The 19,101-nt window shown below is 43.1% G+C and overlaps 1 protein-coding gene across 3 annotated transcripts in view; it reads right to left on the bottom strand.

Moving 5' to 3' along the window:
* Nucleotides 1-769: 769 nt before the first annotated feature.
* Nucleotides 770-19,101, bottom strand: part of LOC135401772 (steroid hormone receptor ERR1-like) — a 54,369-nt gene continuing 36,037 nt past the window's right edge. For 2 of the 3 annotated variants that reach the window (XM_064634349.1, XM_064634350.1), the window contains 8 exons: nt 13,357-13,710; nt 12,354-12,470; nt 12,191-12,292; nt 11,349-11,528; nt 11,184-11,268; nt 9,858-10,048; nt 9,183-9,468; nt 770-6,231 (listed from right to left, as the gene is read on the bottom strand). In XM_064634349.1, coding sequence (XP_064490419.1) covers nt 6,207-6,231; nt 9,183-9,468; nt 9,858-10,048; nt 11,184-11,268; nt 11,349-11,528; nt 12,191-12,292; nt 12,354-12,470; nt 13,357-13,702 — 1,332 coding nt within the window. In that variant the 5' untranslated portion in view covers nt 13,703-13,710 and the 3' untranslated portion in view covers nt 770-6,206. Of the gene's footprint in view, nt 9,469-9,857; nt 10,049-11,183; nt 11,269-11,348; nt 11,529-12,190; nt 12,293-12,353; nt 12,471-13,356; nt 13,711-19,101 lie in introns of all 3 variants that reach the window. The other variant, XM_064634351.1, reaches the window with a different exon arrangement.

The following is a 19,101-nucleotide window of genomic DNA, read 5'->3' as shown; positions in this document are numbered from 1 at the left end:
TACTCGTGCGGTGGTGCTTGCTGGCTATACAGTGGCAACAGATATTTGGATGGGACGCGATCTCTCCAACCCAGCAAGAAAGTACTTTATGTATGACATCACGACAAACAAGTCCGTTTGTAGCATGCACTTCAAGAAAGGAGAAAGCCCATTTGAACAGACAGTAACCTACAGGAACTAGGAGCTACCAATTTCACAGCTGTCTATCAATATTAAATACCATGTGTGCGGAATAAACAGGTTTACATTTTGTAACATTGATTTTTTTTGTGGGGATGAATATTCCTAGCAGAAGCGGAACCGGTTCAAAAACCGGTATGAACCGTTATTTTTTTGCTCCGGAGCAGAACCGGTACCGGATCGTTTATGACGTAACCGGAACGAAAAACGTTTCGGTTCGACACCTTGTTGGAAACAATTTCGATTTGTGAAAATAGAAGGCTCACGAACATAGTCAACATGAGCTACGTTGCCAATGCAGACGCAGCAGAATATGTCTGCACCTTTTCTACCTCGTGCCTGTCATCGACCTTGTCCCTGCCTTATTTGTCCTGTGTCCCTGTGTGTCCTGCCCATAGGTGCCTGTCCTGACATGGAACTATGCCTCGGACCAATTTCCGTTTGAACAATCTTCTGTTAAGATTGCTGCATAAACCACGGATATTTCACTGTTGAATAACGCTTCCATACAACATGTATGATCCACAATCTAAGTTTGTGTGACAAAGATATGTCCAGTGTTGCATAGTTTAGATTAAGCACACAGGTATAACTTTTTACTCCTTTATTTCCAACAGGAGTGTTTGGGCAACAATGAAAATTCTCCTCAGTGACCGTGCTTGACAGCAACATTAACTATCACATAATGTCAGTACTATGTACATGGCAGGCACTGAAAAAAGAACAAAACATGTTCCACCGCCCTCTGTGTGAGCACGACAGGAAACATCCCAATCCCGCGTTTTTTCCGTTTTCTTTTTTTGTGGCAGTGGTATCTGAGAGGAGTACGGAAACATCGCAAGTGATGCATAGGGTTTCCTCTACAATGTGCTTTAGTTTACACGTACAATGCGCTGTTCATTTGTACTGTTCTACGAATGCTCGACTCGTTCGCACCCCTCTCTGCACCCTGTAGTCGATAATGCAAGCTCTACTTGGATCAGTGGAAGGATTTCATTTAATCTGAAAGGGGTCATGACAGTTACCTATTTTCATCCATGTGAACCTTGACTGCAAGGTTTACGGGTAATAGCGTCATCTGACATCACTGCAGGCAGTGCGGGAGAGGTCACATGCTTACGGGAACCAATGAGAATGACACATAGAAAAATATTTTGTTATTCTTCAATACTGTGGTGTGCACGATCAAACGAACCACATATGCAAAAGTGTCGCAACCCCTTTAACATACGTTAACTGACTGCTTCGTTATACAGTTAAGAATGCACAGCCACCACAGCCCTTTGTGAATACCACGACATAATACCCTTTATAATACCGTGACATACGGATTTCTCGATTACAAATCGAGCCTCGGCAACAATACCAGACTCTATGGTGCATGCTTAGCGCCTTGTGTTTTTGGGTTAAACCGGGTAAAACACATTTTTACTCCCCAGTTTGTACTACGCATTCACCAAAACAGCTTGGGATCCAGTGGTCATCAAAAATGCTACAAGTACTTTTTTTTATTTTCCACCGGATGTCACCCATTTTATAGCTGCTGAAATCAAAGCAGATTTTCAAAACACAAGGGTCTCTCCAAGGAAAGGAGAATGTTTCGAAGCGTTCTTTGATTGAGAGGCTTTGCGGAGTAACTGTGTATTCACACGAGCGACATCCTCACGGAAGTTCTAGTGGAAGAAAAAGTGAAAGCTCACATGTTGAGCATTCACACAGTGCGGAATATCGGGAGTGGCGTACTGCGCAGACGACTCCGTCTTTCCTGTCGTCTGCTACGGAATATCTTTTGGTTCTGTCGCAGGATATTCACCACAGTTAGCAGTGAACACTTTCGCGTCTTCTGCTTCTGCTCGCTCGTGTGAATACGACGTTCCTGCCCACGGTGCATGCATGCTACGATGCACAGTGGCTGGAAATGCAGGAAGGAGTCATGACAGCATACCTCAATATGTAACAACCATTGCTCGCTCGTGATTTGCTGCTCAATGGTTTGTCACCAATCCTTGATGTTCACGTAATGTAATATTTATGCAATCCTTCACTTGATTCAAGTAGCGATAAATAATAGATACCATTGCATTCTTTGGCAAGCCTCTTAGATTGTGGCAGTGTTACAATCAATGTTGAACTACAGGGGAAACAGAAAGCATATTGCAAAGGATGCCAATTTACACAATGCGCACACACACATTCAATGACTAAAGTTGTGGTAAACCAATTGCTTATGAAATGAAAGCATCCTGCATGATACACAGAGAAAGTTGCAACAGCCAGCTGAAACAGCAGTACTGTATTGCATGTGATCAGACAGCCATCGAAATGTGCGTGGAACCTTGAGCATATACAGACATTTAGAAATTTGATCCGTTTCACAGTACAGACAACAAAGCTCAGGTCACCATAACTGTCCACTGTAAGCTAACAGTAACTACCATAGTCGAGCAGCGCTGCTACTGTGATTTTTTTGCAAAAAACAGAACAGAGTAAGTACTCGGTAGTACAGCTATGACACATATTCAGCAATACCATGTGCTAGACAGAACAAATAGCAAAGTAGGAGCCACGTAACCTCGTAAGACAAGCTTCACAAAAGAGACAGCGCTGTAGAACCTCCCTACAGTGGTTAAGCACTGTTTGTACTATATCTAGGATATTTCAAGATCCTCACAAAATCTTCTCAGCTTTTGCAGCATACATTTTTGAAAGTAATGATTTTCCTATCTTTCTAAGGTGATTTTTCAGTTTTTGTTAATAAAAACATTAGCATTAGCAGCAAGCTTTTGAAAATGTATTCATTCTTGCAGTGCTCGATCGGCACAATTACTACCGTTTGGCTGAAATAGGCTCAAAAATACTGCCTCATCCACCAGTACGTGGCCCCAATGGCTAACTAAACACTAATCTGCAATATTTCACCATAGCAGTCTAAAGCACAATCACCATGGAGATGTAACTATATATTCTCTGACAGCTCTGCAGACTTTTTGGAAGGCTGTAAAGCAACAACAGATTTGTACTCTTCGGTTTTTGCTTCTGCAGAAGAGTCTATTGCTTTTGTTTACCACTGTGGAATCTCAGGGTTTGCCCCGTGCCAGTCTAAACGAGACATCAAATTTTTTTTAAGAGGAAATACTGAACACAAACGTGTTCCCACACTACATACATTCCAGACTAGGCTAACAGACATCTCAGTTCACTAAGCTAGAACAGGTGCACTAAGCCTATGATTTTTTTAGCTTACAAATGCTTTTTCCTTCTCGGGAAGTGTCGTCTGCTACTGTGTCAATGTTCTCGTTGCCTATTCTGTGGCATCTTCTGTTTACCGCCATTGTACTCGTACAAACTACTTTAACGAACATGTTCCACTAAATTTAGTGCCACTTCCTCTGCTTCTAAGTGTCCTATGCTTGTCAAAAAACTTTGTTTTGAACAACGTGTCTGAAGGAGCTGCAGCACTCCACAAGACTCCTCCCTAAGCTGCTTGAAACTTGGTGCAATCCATCTCTTATCCAATGAGATTCCAGAAGCAGCATAAGGCAGCACTACAAAGGTGCTGCGTTGTTGCACAGTGTCTTATGAAGCTGCTGATCTCTCACTAGCTAAGGTCGCATCGCATCACGTCACTTTTTCCCTGTACAGGAGCAAAGTGAAGGGACTGACTTTCATTCACCATGATGTTCACTTACATGGATGTTGCATCATTGTCCATTAGACCAAATACATTGCGCAAAACAAAACATCTCTTCGCAGCGTTCCCTGTCAAAAACCTGTCGTGTGCACGAGCCACAAATGAGCCACTCATTGTCGACGCTAAAAAATCAACTATTTGCTATCCTATACAGCACCTCGTGAACCCAGTGCCAGCTAGAAAGTAAACAAATCTAGCCCATTTTAAGAAAGAAAAAATCTAATACTGTACACCCGCTAAAGTATTCCAACATACAAATATTCACGACAGAATCCACAAAACAATGCATGCAAGTAGCTTTTACTCTTGTTTGGCGAAACAGACAAAAAGCACATTGGCTTCTACGCACAACACCTTTCCAAAAGGCTGAAAGTGCAGCAAAATAACAGAACAAACTTGCAATGGCAGAGTTGGCAAATCAAGTGCCTGTAATACAACAATAACAAGGGGGCCAAGAAGGGATGTTTCACTTCTAAGTGCCAAAACTTGAATTCTGAGATCATAGCAAAATGGACTAAAGTGGACTAAATGGAAAAAGGAACCAACAGAGTTGATGCAAAGTTTTCTTCTGTATGCATAAAGGTGCCAAAAACAAAGAATAAGAGACACGACCTCGAGCTTCAATGCTTGTTAACTAAGGTTCACCACTGTGCCACGTCACGCCCAAAAAGGTCCAAATCTGTAGAACCTTTCCATTGTTGTAGCAGAATGTTTTGACACATGCGCTGCAATACTGTTGTTCTCAGGAAGTCTTTAAATTTCTCCATAGGGAATGGTGCCAAACAGAAAACGTGCTGTATGCAAATCACAGAAGATCAAATTATGCCCACTCCTATGCCTCAAAGGGAGAGATGCAATGTTTCCCTCTGTACGTCTATTATTAAATATATTTCTGCAGTGATTATGTACCAAGTCGAAGTGAGCAGCGGCTGCTCTTGCGTTACTAGAAATTTTTTTGTAGGAGATGAAACTTTAGCTAGAATAGCGCAATAATACGGAGAACACGATGAAAATACGCATGCAAAGGCAAACCCCACAATGTGGTATATCATTGATGTTGAAGACTCAGTAAATAATCGACTATGGAAGAAATTTCGGTGACACTCCATCAAAACAATTGTCGACCGTTCCAACAACACAGAATGATGTAATACGTGCATGTGTTTGAGTCAAACATAGTGCTTTTTTACATCGATAGCGGGAGGCACCGTCCAGGTTCATTCTGCCGAGACACTCTTCACTGCAAAATATTTCATTTTCTGTAGCTTCTCGATACTTGATGTTTTTTTTTTTCTTGCATGGACGGAAGTGCGTGTACTACGTGAACTTGGTGAAGGTACCATTACGAGATCGGGAGAGTCGTCTGTAGTGAGGATGTTACACCTTTTGAGAATGTGTCCCAATTTGTCAAATTGTTCCCCCATATTAAACCTAGAGTTTGGTATCTAGTATAGGGGCACAGACAAAGACCAGCAGCACAAGCAAGTGATCTTAGGCGATGCTAGGGTTGTATTTCTTCCTGCCACTGTCCTCAGACATTTTTGCTCACGGAATTCCATTAAATGACAAATGTTAGCACTGCTGAAAAGTTTTTTCGTTTACAAGTTGCATGCGAGCAACCTCCCAAATGTTCCAAATATTTCTACATATGCATGTGTGCTCTGTAATACAATTTAATACGCCATCTGAAAATTTTCAATCATACACACCCTTTCTTTTTTTCATTTTTGTGTCTTCACTCCAATGACATGTCCGACACCTCGGTCCCAAATGCCTATTTTTTGTAGGTAATGTATGATGCACGTAAAGAAAACCACAACGTAACCCACACATTCAATAATTTTCTGAAATCACACGTTCTTGACAACCTCTCGCTTATAGTGCTTCCTACGGTGCAAGTAATAACAACATCACCTGCCACAAATTTCAGTTCGATATGTCAAGTGCACCCTATCAAAGGCAGTTAAGTAGTCAAGCTCTACGAATGCTGTACAGAGATATGGCAGAAATAGAGGCATAAAAATATACGCATATTTTTTATGTTTTTACTCTAACGTACGGGAAGCAATGTGGAATAGGACACAGAAACAGGTGTGTGCAATAATACCTAATACCTAATAAGGAATACCTAAGAGTTCCTGCCCGGTTTTTATCAAATTGCAAATCATTCCAATACCACAGTTGACAAAATTTGCTCTCTTTTTTGTCAGGCAACAACGCAGGATATTTATCTATCTCACCACTGTTTTACTGACCTCCAACACTAAACGAGGGTTACGTGGAATTCAGATAACCGTTAGTTCCAAGCATACAAACGCATCCACGATGACAAGCATCAAGCCCTGTAATCTGCGAAGCCACTGAAAGAGATAAGTTGCAGCCGTGATTGTCTACAGTGTTCTTGTGAGAAATTAAGAGAAAATATGCAGGCAGAGACATAGATGGAAATGAAAGACATCTTTCCTGCCAAAGTTCCATACGACTCAAGGGATGTGTTGAGTAGTGTATTTTATCACTATTGTTTATTTGTTTATGCTTGCAGAGACTGCTTTCCTGCACACCAATCTCGTTTGCAACAAAAGAACTACAGTCGCAAAGCTTCCATATGGCACCAGGAAGCCATACTGCAGCATGACAGAAAAGTTGAGGGTACGGTAGGTGTGACACATCGTAGTGTTCACATAATAAAGAGGGTTCTCAACACTTGTAAGTAAAACGGAAAGCATGCGACAGTGATACAGAAGGGCATAAACCATAAAGCTACAGATGGTTCAGGCAAGGAAGTACATTGCTAAGTGTACAACCCACTAACCTTAACGCAGACGGCAAAGCAAACGACATGTTATCATTGGTGCATTAGTTCCTCTAGTGTTATTCTTCAAGCATGTGTGTTTTCTTGAATGTGTTCCACATCTGCTCATTTATGCAGAAATAAATATGAAATATCGCAACAAAAAAGCCAGAGTGACATGGTTACTTCATAACTATGGTTATGATGTAAACATGTCACTCTGGCTTATTTTTTGCTACGTTTCATGTATATCTAAAAATATCTTGCAACATATTTTTGCATACACTCCTCTCACATATAACAGTGAGGAAAAGGTGATGATGAATGCCCATACTAACCGCTACAGATGTCAATGTGTTGTTTGTGCACGAAGAAGAAAAAAGGCAATTTCTAGAGATTACGTGACTTACATGCACATGCCTCCCCTGACAAAACTCGCTACAAATGTGCAGAAATGTAAAGGAATAAGCTGGAAGATTATTGCAGAAATACAGGCATGCATTACTAAGAGAGTGTTAAAACGATATGGAACTGAACCAAGATACTTCATCTGCCTTCAAGATCTCGAACAGTCGTACATCTCCTTGTACCATTTTCGCAGAACCATCGTTTTTTTTTTAATTCTCAAGACTGGTTCTCAAGATTTCACGTGCACTTTGTATCTGTGCAAGGCAGCAGCTCTGCAAGCATCGGTATCATTATGCACAGCGAACATGAAAGGTACCAGGTGTCACATGTGCTGTGCTACCCTGTATACAAGCATTTCCATTCCCAGTTTTCTCAACTGTGATCCGACACTGCGGTTATATGTATTGCAGCCCATGTTCCTGTACCCATCCCCCTGCAGCCTGCACAAACTTGCGTGTCCCATGTTTCACTGTACGCTGCCATATTGCTGTATTACACTTTCACTATGCAGTTGCAAGTGCAGACGGAGAAATTTGTCTCACTTGATTTTCCGCATCAATGCGGCCATTTCTTGAAAAAAATGCGCTGTCACTTATAACATAATTATAACCCATGATTCTTTCTTTTTGAGAAAAAAATAGATTTCACACTACGCGATGAAATGGTGATTTAAAAAAAGGATTAAGGCCACACACATGAAGGAGATTTAAAAAAAAGAAGAAAAATCTCGCCTTTCCAGGAAACATGATTAGCTAGATGGCATGTTTCTGTACACCATGTATGACCAACATGACTAACAAAGGGGTGGATCATTCCTGTGGGGAAGCCAAACAACATCTAATACGAAGGCTCGCCGTATACTTTGACACAGCGCGAGCCTTACCTACCACGATTTACCGTAGAAACCGGAATACAGGTTGAACCGGAATCCAGAATATAAGTTAACCCCCAGCCCACAAATTGTGAGAAAAGATAAACAGTTTTTATACACAGAAAAAGTCGGACTTACTTCAATAATAAATTCGGTATGGAATGCGTTAAGGAGCATCCCAAAGCAACGCAGCACAAATTGTAAGCACAATGCACAGTTACAGTGCTGGACAATACGTTTATGGAAAATGCTCACGATCGCAGTTGTCTCGCGGCGTAAAGCCCCAAATTATTAGTATTAATAGTTAATGGAATATTGGGAGAGTGAGAGAGAGCCTCGTTCTCTCCCTCACTGACACCCTCGGAACTGACGGAGTGGGTGTGTGCACTTGTTCTGAGGGGTGGACCAGCTCAAGTCTTTAGGTTTTAAAGTTTTGCAATTTTTAGAGTCTGTAATAATGATCATGACGGGATTAATCCGGGGACTTGAAATGACACCGCTCCATCCAGCACTGTACAGAAAAAGAGAAGAAGATGGCTGCATTCACCATCCATTGTTGAGAGATTGTTTTTCCTGCCAAGACTGAGATGTGAGAGGGTCGACTTTTCTGGTGTGTCTTTCTTATTCCATTTTTTAGTCTTCTACCCATATTCCGGTTAGTACGGTGTGTTCAAAGTAATGAGTGGCTTTAGTAAAACCATCAAATGCAAACATCCTTCAAGTACCAAAGTACTTTGACATGATCTGATTTCCCCAACATCAGCAGGTAGTAACACTCCAGTGTTACTACATGCTACGTGTCAATAGGACACCACTTTTGACTTGCCGCGTTGGCAATGTTTGCCACAAGTTTTCATGTTTTCTTTTTCAGCTATGTACTTGGAAAAGTAAAAGAAACCCAAAGTCAAGGTTGGCTTCTTTCACCTTAGCTGCCTTTACCCTATGAGCGACTCCACACATTTCTGATCATAACAAAAGATACCAGTAGCCGGAGGAACAAGCATTATGCACCACCGTGACTCTCTCTTTTTTCTTTTTCAAAAGACCTCCACCCAGCCCCATCGAGAACACCTCTGTACACTACGCGGCATTATTATTATTATTTTTTTTTGACACTGTCACAAGCAGACTATCATACTGCAACACTCACACCAGCACTGTTTCACCTACTTACACACTCATTTCTAAAACGAAAAGGGAAAAAACGGCAACACACACTAGTTGGGCAACGTCCCACTCACCGCACGAGTGCATGTGACTCTAGCATCTCGACAAAGAGCTTGTTCATGGGAACGCAACCGTCACGCCGGACGCCGTTCCAAAATCGCCGCACTACGGTGTCGAGCTGTCGTAGGAGGGGCAGGCAGAGGAGCAGTTGGCTGGCGTGCGCCCCTGCCGTCTGCGTCGTACTCAACGTAGGCGATGAACCACAAGAGGTACTGCGCTGCGCCACAACACAGTCGTGGAGCCCCTGCATCACAGCGTCACGCAGTTTGTGCACCGAAGTGGCATCTTCGAGGAGAATGTCTAAAGAGATGAGGCACAAAATAGAACTGGATTTAATCACCTAACAGCCATAAAGACTTATGGCGGCTTTCATTGTAGCGGCATTATATAGTACTCATTAATATATTATGGCTTTCACTTAGGTTGTTTATAGGCACCTCAAATAAAGGGTTGAATTGAATTGAATTATGACAAGCAGGGGATAATACTGATGCTGAATGTGTTCAGGGTCACAAAATCTAATACAGCTATAAAGGAAAAAATTATTTTGACATTACTTGCGGGGACATCAATGCGGGGAATTGATTGTTCAAAAAAGATGGGATAAAAAAGACGCAAAAAAATCGTCAACACTCGCAACGTGTGTAGACAGGGTTCCTCAGCGCATGTATTTTTACACGGTGGCTCACCTGCATTTGTTAGGATGAGTGCCTTCAGTGCTAGAAATTCTTCTCTAGAAATGGACAGCACTTCTAGCCTCCTGATGAGATGAACCATATGGACAAATAATTCTTGAGCCCGGCAGTCCGACGCCTGCCGCTCATCAAGGACCAGGTCAGATGCAAACATCAATCGTGGCGGAGGAGACAGTTGGCACGACCTTCACAGTATCGAGGGACATCTTAAGCGCACTTCGTAATAAGCTGAGAAAGACTACTCTCTTTGCAATATCGCCGTAGATTTTAAATTTGTAAGACAGGACTAACTTAAAAATTGGTTAGTCCAGATCATTCAATAAATAATATCACTCCTGTATATAAAAATGTATTCCAACCATGGACTATAGGTTGCAAGTCCACTCATGTCGAACATCATGGATGCAGTGATTCATCCAATTACGGTCACAATGTTGATGACTGTTGTTGATGATGATGAATGAATTTCCAGCAAAGTGCCTATAGTATATGCCGTGTAGCCAGGGGGGGACCCAGGCCCGCGCTTTGGGGGGCGGTTTCATTGTCGAAGCGCGCAATTGTGGAGGGGAGAGTTTTGAAAACTTGCGTTTTTTTTTAGGGGGGGCGATCGCCCAACTGCCCTCACCCCCTTGGATCCGCCACTGTGTGGAGCCCACTCATTATGCAACCAGAGCCGTTTATAGAGAGAGTTTGGCCATTAGGAGAAGACTAACTTGAACCGCATAATGTGACGTCCCTCGATGCGCTCTGTTGTTTTCCACGCCGACGCCATGTTGATGCAAAGCGTAGTTCACGATGCAAGGGGGAAGACGTATCGCGAATCCTTTCAGTTTGGTAACAAAGCCCCCCCCTTACCCTGTGGTAGCGCGACAAAAGCACCTGTCCGGTGGACTGCATCAAAACGGTGCCTACTTGCTGGCTGGATTCAGGATTTTGGGCGGTGCAACGGCCAACGCCACCTAGATACAGAAGAATCCTCTCCCTCCTTCGCTACGTGCAAGTCAGAATTCGTCCGCTATTGCGATTCACCGTTCTGCGAATTCAATAACCCGCAAATGACTGCAGCTCACCTGGAACCTGCAGACGTAAATATTTAGACAAAAAAAGTGCAGGATGCTTTCCAGAAAAGCAGTTTTGAGAAAGGTGGAGACTTTTTTCCCATTTAGTACGACGGTGGTTCGTCTTCATGGCCACAACCGCTGTTGAAGACACTGTCCTGATTTGCTGACTCTTAATTGTTACGTCACGTCGACGAGTAAGCAGGCTTTCTCTGTATGCAACTATACGACCCAAAGACACATCGAAGCAAAAACATCCCACCTGTAAGCAAGTGCCAAAGACAGGATCTCTGCCCATGTTGTCTGTAGCAGACGCATCTGGTCGTTTAGTGTGAGGTCCGTGAAACCTACAAACAAAAAATCCACATTCATGGGCAAGTTCCAGGGCCTGCCTGTATGATAGGCATGGATGACTTGAGCTTCTTACCTGGAATCTGTTTAGCCCAGCTAATGGTGGCTACCAGTTCTCTGTCAACTAATTCACTGAGTACGCTGACAGTCTTGTACTGAGAGTCTCCTAAAGAAGAGCCGGTGTTGCTTCCAGTGGAGTTAAGCGCCAGCAATGGTTCCGGCTCACAGTGAACGAGCGCAGAGATGATTACATTTTCTGAAAAGAGTGTACGCCCCTTTTTCAGTGTCCAAGATGCTTCCCCCGAAGCAGCACTTGTAAAAATACAATATGTATGAATCCAATGATATTGTTATTTACATGCAGCTTTGGGATCTGAATGAACCAAACTGAATTGGGATACCCTACAAGCTGCATCCTACTATGTGCTCATATACCATGTGCTCTCTCCCTACACACAGACAACTATATGCGAGTTCTACCTCACCATTACCTTCTAATGTAGAGGTATTTAACGTTGCAAAATTATCAATTTTTTTGCAAAAATATGCATCTCTAAAAAAAAATCTAACAAAAATTCATTATACTTGTGTACATTCCTTTTGAAGAGTTGGATCTACCATTTGGCAGCTTTTAACTGTAGGCAATCCCTTTGAAACCCCTGAACATACATGCGAGAAAAACAGTGTTGTTCTATGCTGTCTCATGTAAGCCAGGGCAAGATGGCCAACGTAGATGACTACGATAGGTAGGATGAGAAGGGCCTTTTGGAGTAACCTTCTCCCGAGGAAGCTGCCTACGGATATTACTCACTCCGTCGGTACAGGTGCGCAAGTCCCATTCTGCCCTTTACAAAGTAATAAACTGACTCCTCCATGTGCAAGAACAGCAGACTAATCATCCCAAACCACTGTGCTTACCTTCGAGAGACTTTTTGGGCTGCAATGACTGAACCTGATAAGGGCCATCAGGGTTTCGACGATATTTTTGCCTTCCACCTCGAACCCTGTCTAACCGTACACCTGTGAATGATAAGGCATCTTTTTATCTTTTTTATTTAAAGGAGCGCATCCAATGCTTTACCCTCTTTGAGCATGCCCATCTTGAGGCACTTTTGAAATCGGCAGGCTTGGCAAGCTTTCCTCCGCCGCTTGTTTATCTCGCAGTCGCTGGATGCCGGACATGTGTATTCGATGTTGCCTACAACCACACCCAACATGCAACTCAATGGTTTAGCAGTTAGATGCTGTCGCTCATATCTGATCAATGACAGAATAATCTAGAAAATCAGCACCGCAAATACTGAAACTTGTCCATCACTGACACCATTGCAGGCATCTCCAAGAGTGAGGCAGCGAGATGGGTCGCATGTTTATCACTACTAATGGGAATGGCAGTAGCTTTTAATCCTCTGACGTCAGAGATTGATGCTTACATGTATTTGAGCGTTTATACCTTGCCAAGTACGACATGCAGAAAAACAATTCTTTTTCCCTGATAATGCTCTGGCATGCAGTACAATATACATGTATAATATACACACATAATATACTATATGTACAATATAGATATAGGGTCTGATTATTTCAGGTTAAATGTCTTTCCCGGATTCGGGAGGAAAAAATCGGGTGCTATTTCTAAATCAGTAATTCGGGATGAAATGAGGTGCTATTGATGCATTCGTGCACTACCAGGTTTTCCCTTTTTCTTTCTGTTTGGCAAACGACAGGCATCTAAAGTGCATATATTGGTCAAACATGCATGCCTTGCAATTTACAATGACAAGCATCACATCTTGTAACATAAAGTGTGCCTCACATAGTTTATTGTTGCACTCAGGTAATATTTACATCAGGCATGCATACTAAATGGTGCGCTTGGTGAGTTTTGGGAGAAATCTGGTTTAACCCCAAAAAGTCTGATCCTAAATATACATATATCCAAGTGTCACAACCCCTTTAGTGTAACATTTGACGATGAAGCACCTAAACAGGCCTGAGAAAATTTCAGTTCACTTTAAACAGTCTGCTGTTTCTAGTGCTAAACTTGCATTCTGTGTCAGTCTAGACACAAATAAAGCACCCACCCTGTATGGTACGCTTGAAGAAAGCTTTGCATGCCTCACACGAGGCCACACCATAGTGGAAGCCAGATGCCACATCTCCACACACCAGGCACAGCCTCCTGGGGGATGAAGAGCCTCCCCCATTGCTGTGGGTTCCCCCAGAACCCCCAGTGCCCCCTTTGGACACTGTAGAGAGCGAGGTGGTGGTGGAAGAGCACGTGTACTCGTGTGGGCTCAGGGGTGGACTCAGGCTTCCCCCTGGCGAATGGCATTGCAGTTTGGTCAGGGGTTCTCCCGGAGGCGATGAGGATGATGACGAGTACATGGCCTCGCTGTTGGTGTCACCGTCCTGCTGTGGACTGGCCATTTAGCGGCCTGCACGGAAATCCCATGTTATATTAACATAGCTAACATTTTATTATGAGACACCAGACAGATTTTTAACTCTTTTCGGATGTTGGGGCTGCAAGATAACAAAATAAAATGAGTCAACAGACAAGTAATGTTCTGCAGCCGATTTGCAACACTTAGGGTTGTTCGTTTTTGGGTGATTTTTCAAATTCGGGGGAAAAAATCGGGTGCTATTTGCACACGAGAATTCGGGGAGAAATGGGACGCTCGGTTTCATATGTCATGGGGGAATATTTGGGTGAAACAAAAGGCATAATGAAACAAGCCACTGCTGTGACACTGGGGTGAGAAACAAGAATCTTTATATTTCCCCTCGGGGGCAGTGAATGAGCGACACTTGCCAGAGCTCCACAAAAGCTTGTCTTTGACTCCTGCAGGAGAGGATTATAAAAGGAGGAGAAATAGGTTGTCACAAATAGCTCCCTTTGCTCATACTATTATGATTCACTTTTCCAGAGGTTTACCGAGAACAACAAGTTGAAGGAATGCAAGAATTTCGGGTAGATATCGGGTTTCACTCGAATTCTTGAAAACTTGTTCGGGCGGAACTATCGTGAAAAATCGGGTTTGACGTGAAAACTAAGAACCCTAGCAACACTTTGACTTTTCGGTAACAAAATAATCCACTTTGGTTAGAAAATGGTTAATAAATGAAGTTCTGGTGGAACACTTGGCGTATGCCTCTGTATCTTTAAAAAAAATGTTTGTTTCTAGATACCCCACTTGAATTATTTCTCAAGAGGCGATGACTGCAGTTGGCTCTATGTTTGTTCTAGCATTTCGTTTTGCTTACCATAAGTAAGGGTATCAATAGGACACAAAGTATGTTGTTGGTATTTGGTATCCCCCTAAAAATTCCCACCAAACTGTTGAGAGTTGTAAAGTTTCTCAGACTTGTGCTCCAAGCATTTTTAATAATTTGTATGACGCTCACATTATAAAAATTATCTCTCCCTTTTTCAGAATGTGACCTATTTCAAAATGGCATTTGGCTTATAAATAAACTGGGCAGATCAGTCCAGCATTCATTTGTGCTCTATCCCAGTAAGGACGCTGGCAGTAAGAGCAGACATAAAATGCATAACCCTAAGTACCATAAACCCAACGGGAGTTTATTTGAGCTCCATGTCCTATCACTCACTGTCAGTGAAGCAAACAAGCAGTGTCTCCATACAACTACGTTATCCTGACTGTGCCTTCTCTCTTTTTTCGTACGCCTCCGCCTCGAAAAGTGAGTGCTACAGTGTTTTTCGCTCTTAATCGTCCCGTTCACGTATAGCTCAGGGGAGGCGCACGCGCGCTCTGGGTCGCGACCTGAGTTAGCGCAAAAATATCAGCACTCAACCCGGAAGCGGTTTCAAAAAGCGCTCTCAACAGGGTCGTTAAATAACCCAACTTCCGGATTCGGAGCACGCGAGAATCGCTTTTCAAAAAGAAACTGTCGCTTGAATAGAAGAAACACTCTTCTCTTTCCCTTCTGCCTCTTGTTATGCAGCTTACTCCGCTTCTGGTAACGACACGTGACAACTGGATCTCGTCTTTAAATGACAACAACAACTTCATTACGAGATGATTTCCGCCTATATCCGTGAGATTATTGTGAAGAACGAGATATCTATCATTCACGCGATGTCTCTCGCGTGTCATGTCTGGCAACCTGCTTCACTGGCTTCGCCTCGTGGCGCATCAAGTTCCGGGAGACTATCGGCTGTAGTTCGAGTCACGGGCTCCGCCTCTCGGCGAACGTCATATGTCACGTGAGAGAGTCGTTTCTGCCCGCGCGCCGGCCGCTGGGGATTCTTCTTGCTGCAGAAAGATGGGGAATACGCACATGTGCTCGTAGTTTTATAAGGTATTATGTAGCGGTTCGCTACATTGAGTGCATTCAGGTGGTTCTTCATCTCGAGCGAAACTGAGAAGTGTCTGAAGTTTCACCGCTACCCCACCTTTCCCCTCGTTTTTTTTTTTTTTTTTCAATTGGTCTAATAAATATACCCCCTTTCCCCCGCTTCCCCGGGCCAAAGCCGTAATACACGGCACTGGCACTGCCCTGGCCAAAATAGGGAAGCCGATCGGCGACAGCGCTGGGTATATGGCACATCAAAATAATTCATACGGCTAGGAAACTTTTGTTCGTTTGTTAACATATCATTCCAGATTGCAACAAGAAGAGTAACTCGTTCACTAGTCCTTTCTTCGCAGCTAAGAAGGTGGGGGGGGGGGGGGGGTGGATATATTTATTAAACGAAAGAAAAAAAGGGGGAGGAAACGCAAGATGGGGATTAGTGTTTGCCGAACGGAAACACAAGTGCCTGCTGCTGAACTTCGGAAAAGTTTGCGATCAACAACTACAAATCACAAGGGGAGTGTTCTGAACTCCCTGAACTTTCGTCTTCTGCAGCATAATACAATTTAGACTAACTTTGCGACAGGTGTGATCAAGCAGTTGTACCTGTGATGTGTGATTCAAATGTGTGCTCAAATCGCTGGAAACATAAAATAATATAAAATAGCAAAAGAATAGACTGAGAGCAATATACATATGATTAATGTACTATTCCATTTAATGAAAGAGTTGCTCTGTATATCTCGAAATTCGGAAGCATGTACAACAACAACAATAAATTATAGAGAAGTTATGATGACATGGGATGTTTACCACTGGTAGCCAAAGGACCCGACGCTACTTTACAGAGGTTAATATGAGAGGAAACACAAAGTTCGTACAAAAGTTCCACATTGCTATGATAAGCTGTACTATTTTGTGAAGTAAAATAAACGCGAAAATCACCGTGCATCGAATACATAATGCTGAATTCGAGAAGCCGTAACGGTTAACACGCGTCAGGCAGCGGTACACAACGGCGTAAACAATATTTCATGACGCGTTTGGAAGTGCTGACTGTTTCAACGGAACATTTAACGGAATTTTTATCCTGTTCTCAGTCTGACGGGCTGCGTACATATATAACCGCTCATAATACCTTTTTGAAGCTAGAACTCGCCAAAAAATGGCATAATTTGCCCTACTTGCAAGCAGTTTTGCCACCGGGTCTTTGGCCTTCCCGCCATTCCCGCTCCATTGCTTGCTCTCACTTTCCCTCCTCACGTGACATATGACGCACGCCATGAGGCGGAGCCAGCCGAAAAGAGTCTCCCTCAAGAGTTCCGGTAGCCTGTGGCTTGAAAAAAGAAGTGGCTGCTTGTGTAACGGAAGGCGGCTTGGTTTCCATACGGTCGCTAAAGGTGTGGTGGTGATTGGAGAGACGTCGAGCCAAAAACCTGCCATGCCGAACTTCTTTCACGACGGCTGGCGACCAATTAGGCCTTGATTTTTCGTCTGCTTTGGACGACGGTGGTGGGAACATGAAAATCGTGACGGAAATGCGCCTCTACTTCCGCCGCCCGCTCACGACGCTGCGTCGGGCGTCACACCGAGTAAAGCTTCTTGGGTGTAGACCCCCCAATAATAAAAAATCTGAAGGAGATCACCTAAAATTTTGTGAGATTGCACAATATTTCGTCAAAAGCATGTAAATATACCCCCGCAAGGACGAAATTCTGGGTAAACCACTGGTGTAGATGGCCTTTTGAAAAAGGCAGTAGAGCGGCTAAAAGGACAGCCACACTCCAGAATGAGACCTTCATTTGCATCCAATTTTGCACGCTATAAATCAGTTAAGCTTAGATTTTATTTGCCAAATTTACCACGCTAATTTCGCGCCACCTAGTGGCTCATTGACAGAAAACGACACGAATAATAATGAACAAAACTAATATTGGCACAGTGGAAAGAAAACACTCGCAATTGTGCTTGACCACAAAATACCTGGCAAAGAAAACTGTAACCCCCTATTCTTGTCTCGCAAATTGAAAACACAACGCACGCAAAGCAGACGCACCGAGCATTTTAATGCCATTCTACCTCAAGAAAAACATCAATAGTCTTTGGCGGAGATCACGTAGCAGCGCAGTATTTTTCCCCGTCCGAGACTTTGAGAGGTTTCAAGTTTTCGGGGTACGATTCCAGACATCTCATTTTAATATCGACGTAAACAACGTTCGTATACGACAGTTTCAAGTCTTTCGCTGTTTTCCTCAACATGTATATCACACAATGAACGCCAAGAGCTCGGAGCTCATCTGTTGGGGTCCTCCTCCTGAAGTTCAAAGTGGTTTCTCTCTCTTCTTTACCCGCTATAGTAGTGGAACAGAAATTGCTGCTAACTTCCGTGTTTCCGACAGCCAATTTTTCTCCTGGACAAGTGATGGTTTTTGTTGTCCCCTGGCAACATGGTGATAATTGTGCAATTCATGCCGGGTTGACGTCACACATCACGCATGTACCTCCTACATGCTCTGGATGAATGATCGAACACCTGTCGTCCGCTCTACTTTATGTCCCTGTTCTCTTCCTCATAGACTCAAGAACAGTCAATGTGGTTCCATGAAACCCTTGAATACCCTGGAATTCGAAAATGCAATTTTCAAGGTCGGGAAAACCCTGGTGTTTTCCCACAGTCCTTGAAAACCTTCCATTTTGCGTCTTTTTCTGCGGTGCCAATTTCGCTTACTGTATCCGGAGTCAGAGCTATAGCTTCGAAACCGCACAAGTCAACATTCATTGCTATAGCAACAAGTAGCGACAATCACAAGTGTGAGAAATGAATTGTGCCGTCTCCCTTTCTGCGGTTGTGAACAGATCAGTACTCCACAGTCCCCATGTATTTTTATCATGCCTGTCAGTGATAGGGAGTACTTCATGTACCAAGTACTACTTTAAGTTCGTTTCTGGGTACTTGTACTTTCAAATTGTGTAATTTCTACTGTACTTAGAGTATATTTTTCTCTAGTACTTTCCTGTCAAGTACTCAAGTACCCAACGGACTCCAGACAAACATCGAAAATACGAAAAAATAATTTCTGAGTCTCGAAGGGACATTTTTGGAGAAGAAAATCGGTTGCTGATATGCTTGAAATGTTGACAAGTTATTAGAACTAGTACTTTCATGCCGTTCTAAGGATTTTCCCACCGCTACTTGGCACAGTCACAGTATAACTGATTGCCTGCGTGCGTGTAAATGCGCACAATGCCATTTCATTCACTTCCTATTCATAGCACCTGCCAAAAAAGATTGCTGAAGTTCTGCGAGAAAAAAAAATCATCACTAAACTGTCATACACAAAGTGATACAAGGCAAATTGGCAACGTATACTTGATGAGTACTTGGAAGTACATTGTCTATAGTACTTGGTACTTCACTTGAAGTACATTTGCAATGTGGTACTTTGTACTGTACTCAAAGTACTAATGATGCCAGGTAATTCACTTTAAGGGGGACACTGCCCGTCCTT

This window comes from Ornithodoros turicata, chromosome 7 (genome assembly GCF_037126465.1).
Source record: "Ornithodoros turicata isolate Travis chromosome 7, ASM3712646v1, whole genome shotgun sequence".
NCBI classification, from domain to species: domain Eukaryota; kingdom Metazoa; phylum Arthropoda; class Arachnida; order Ixodida; family Argasidae; genus Ornithodoros; species Ornithodoros turicata.
Note: the sequence above shows the minus strand (reverse complement) of the source record. Positions and strands in the feature narration are given on the sequence as shown.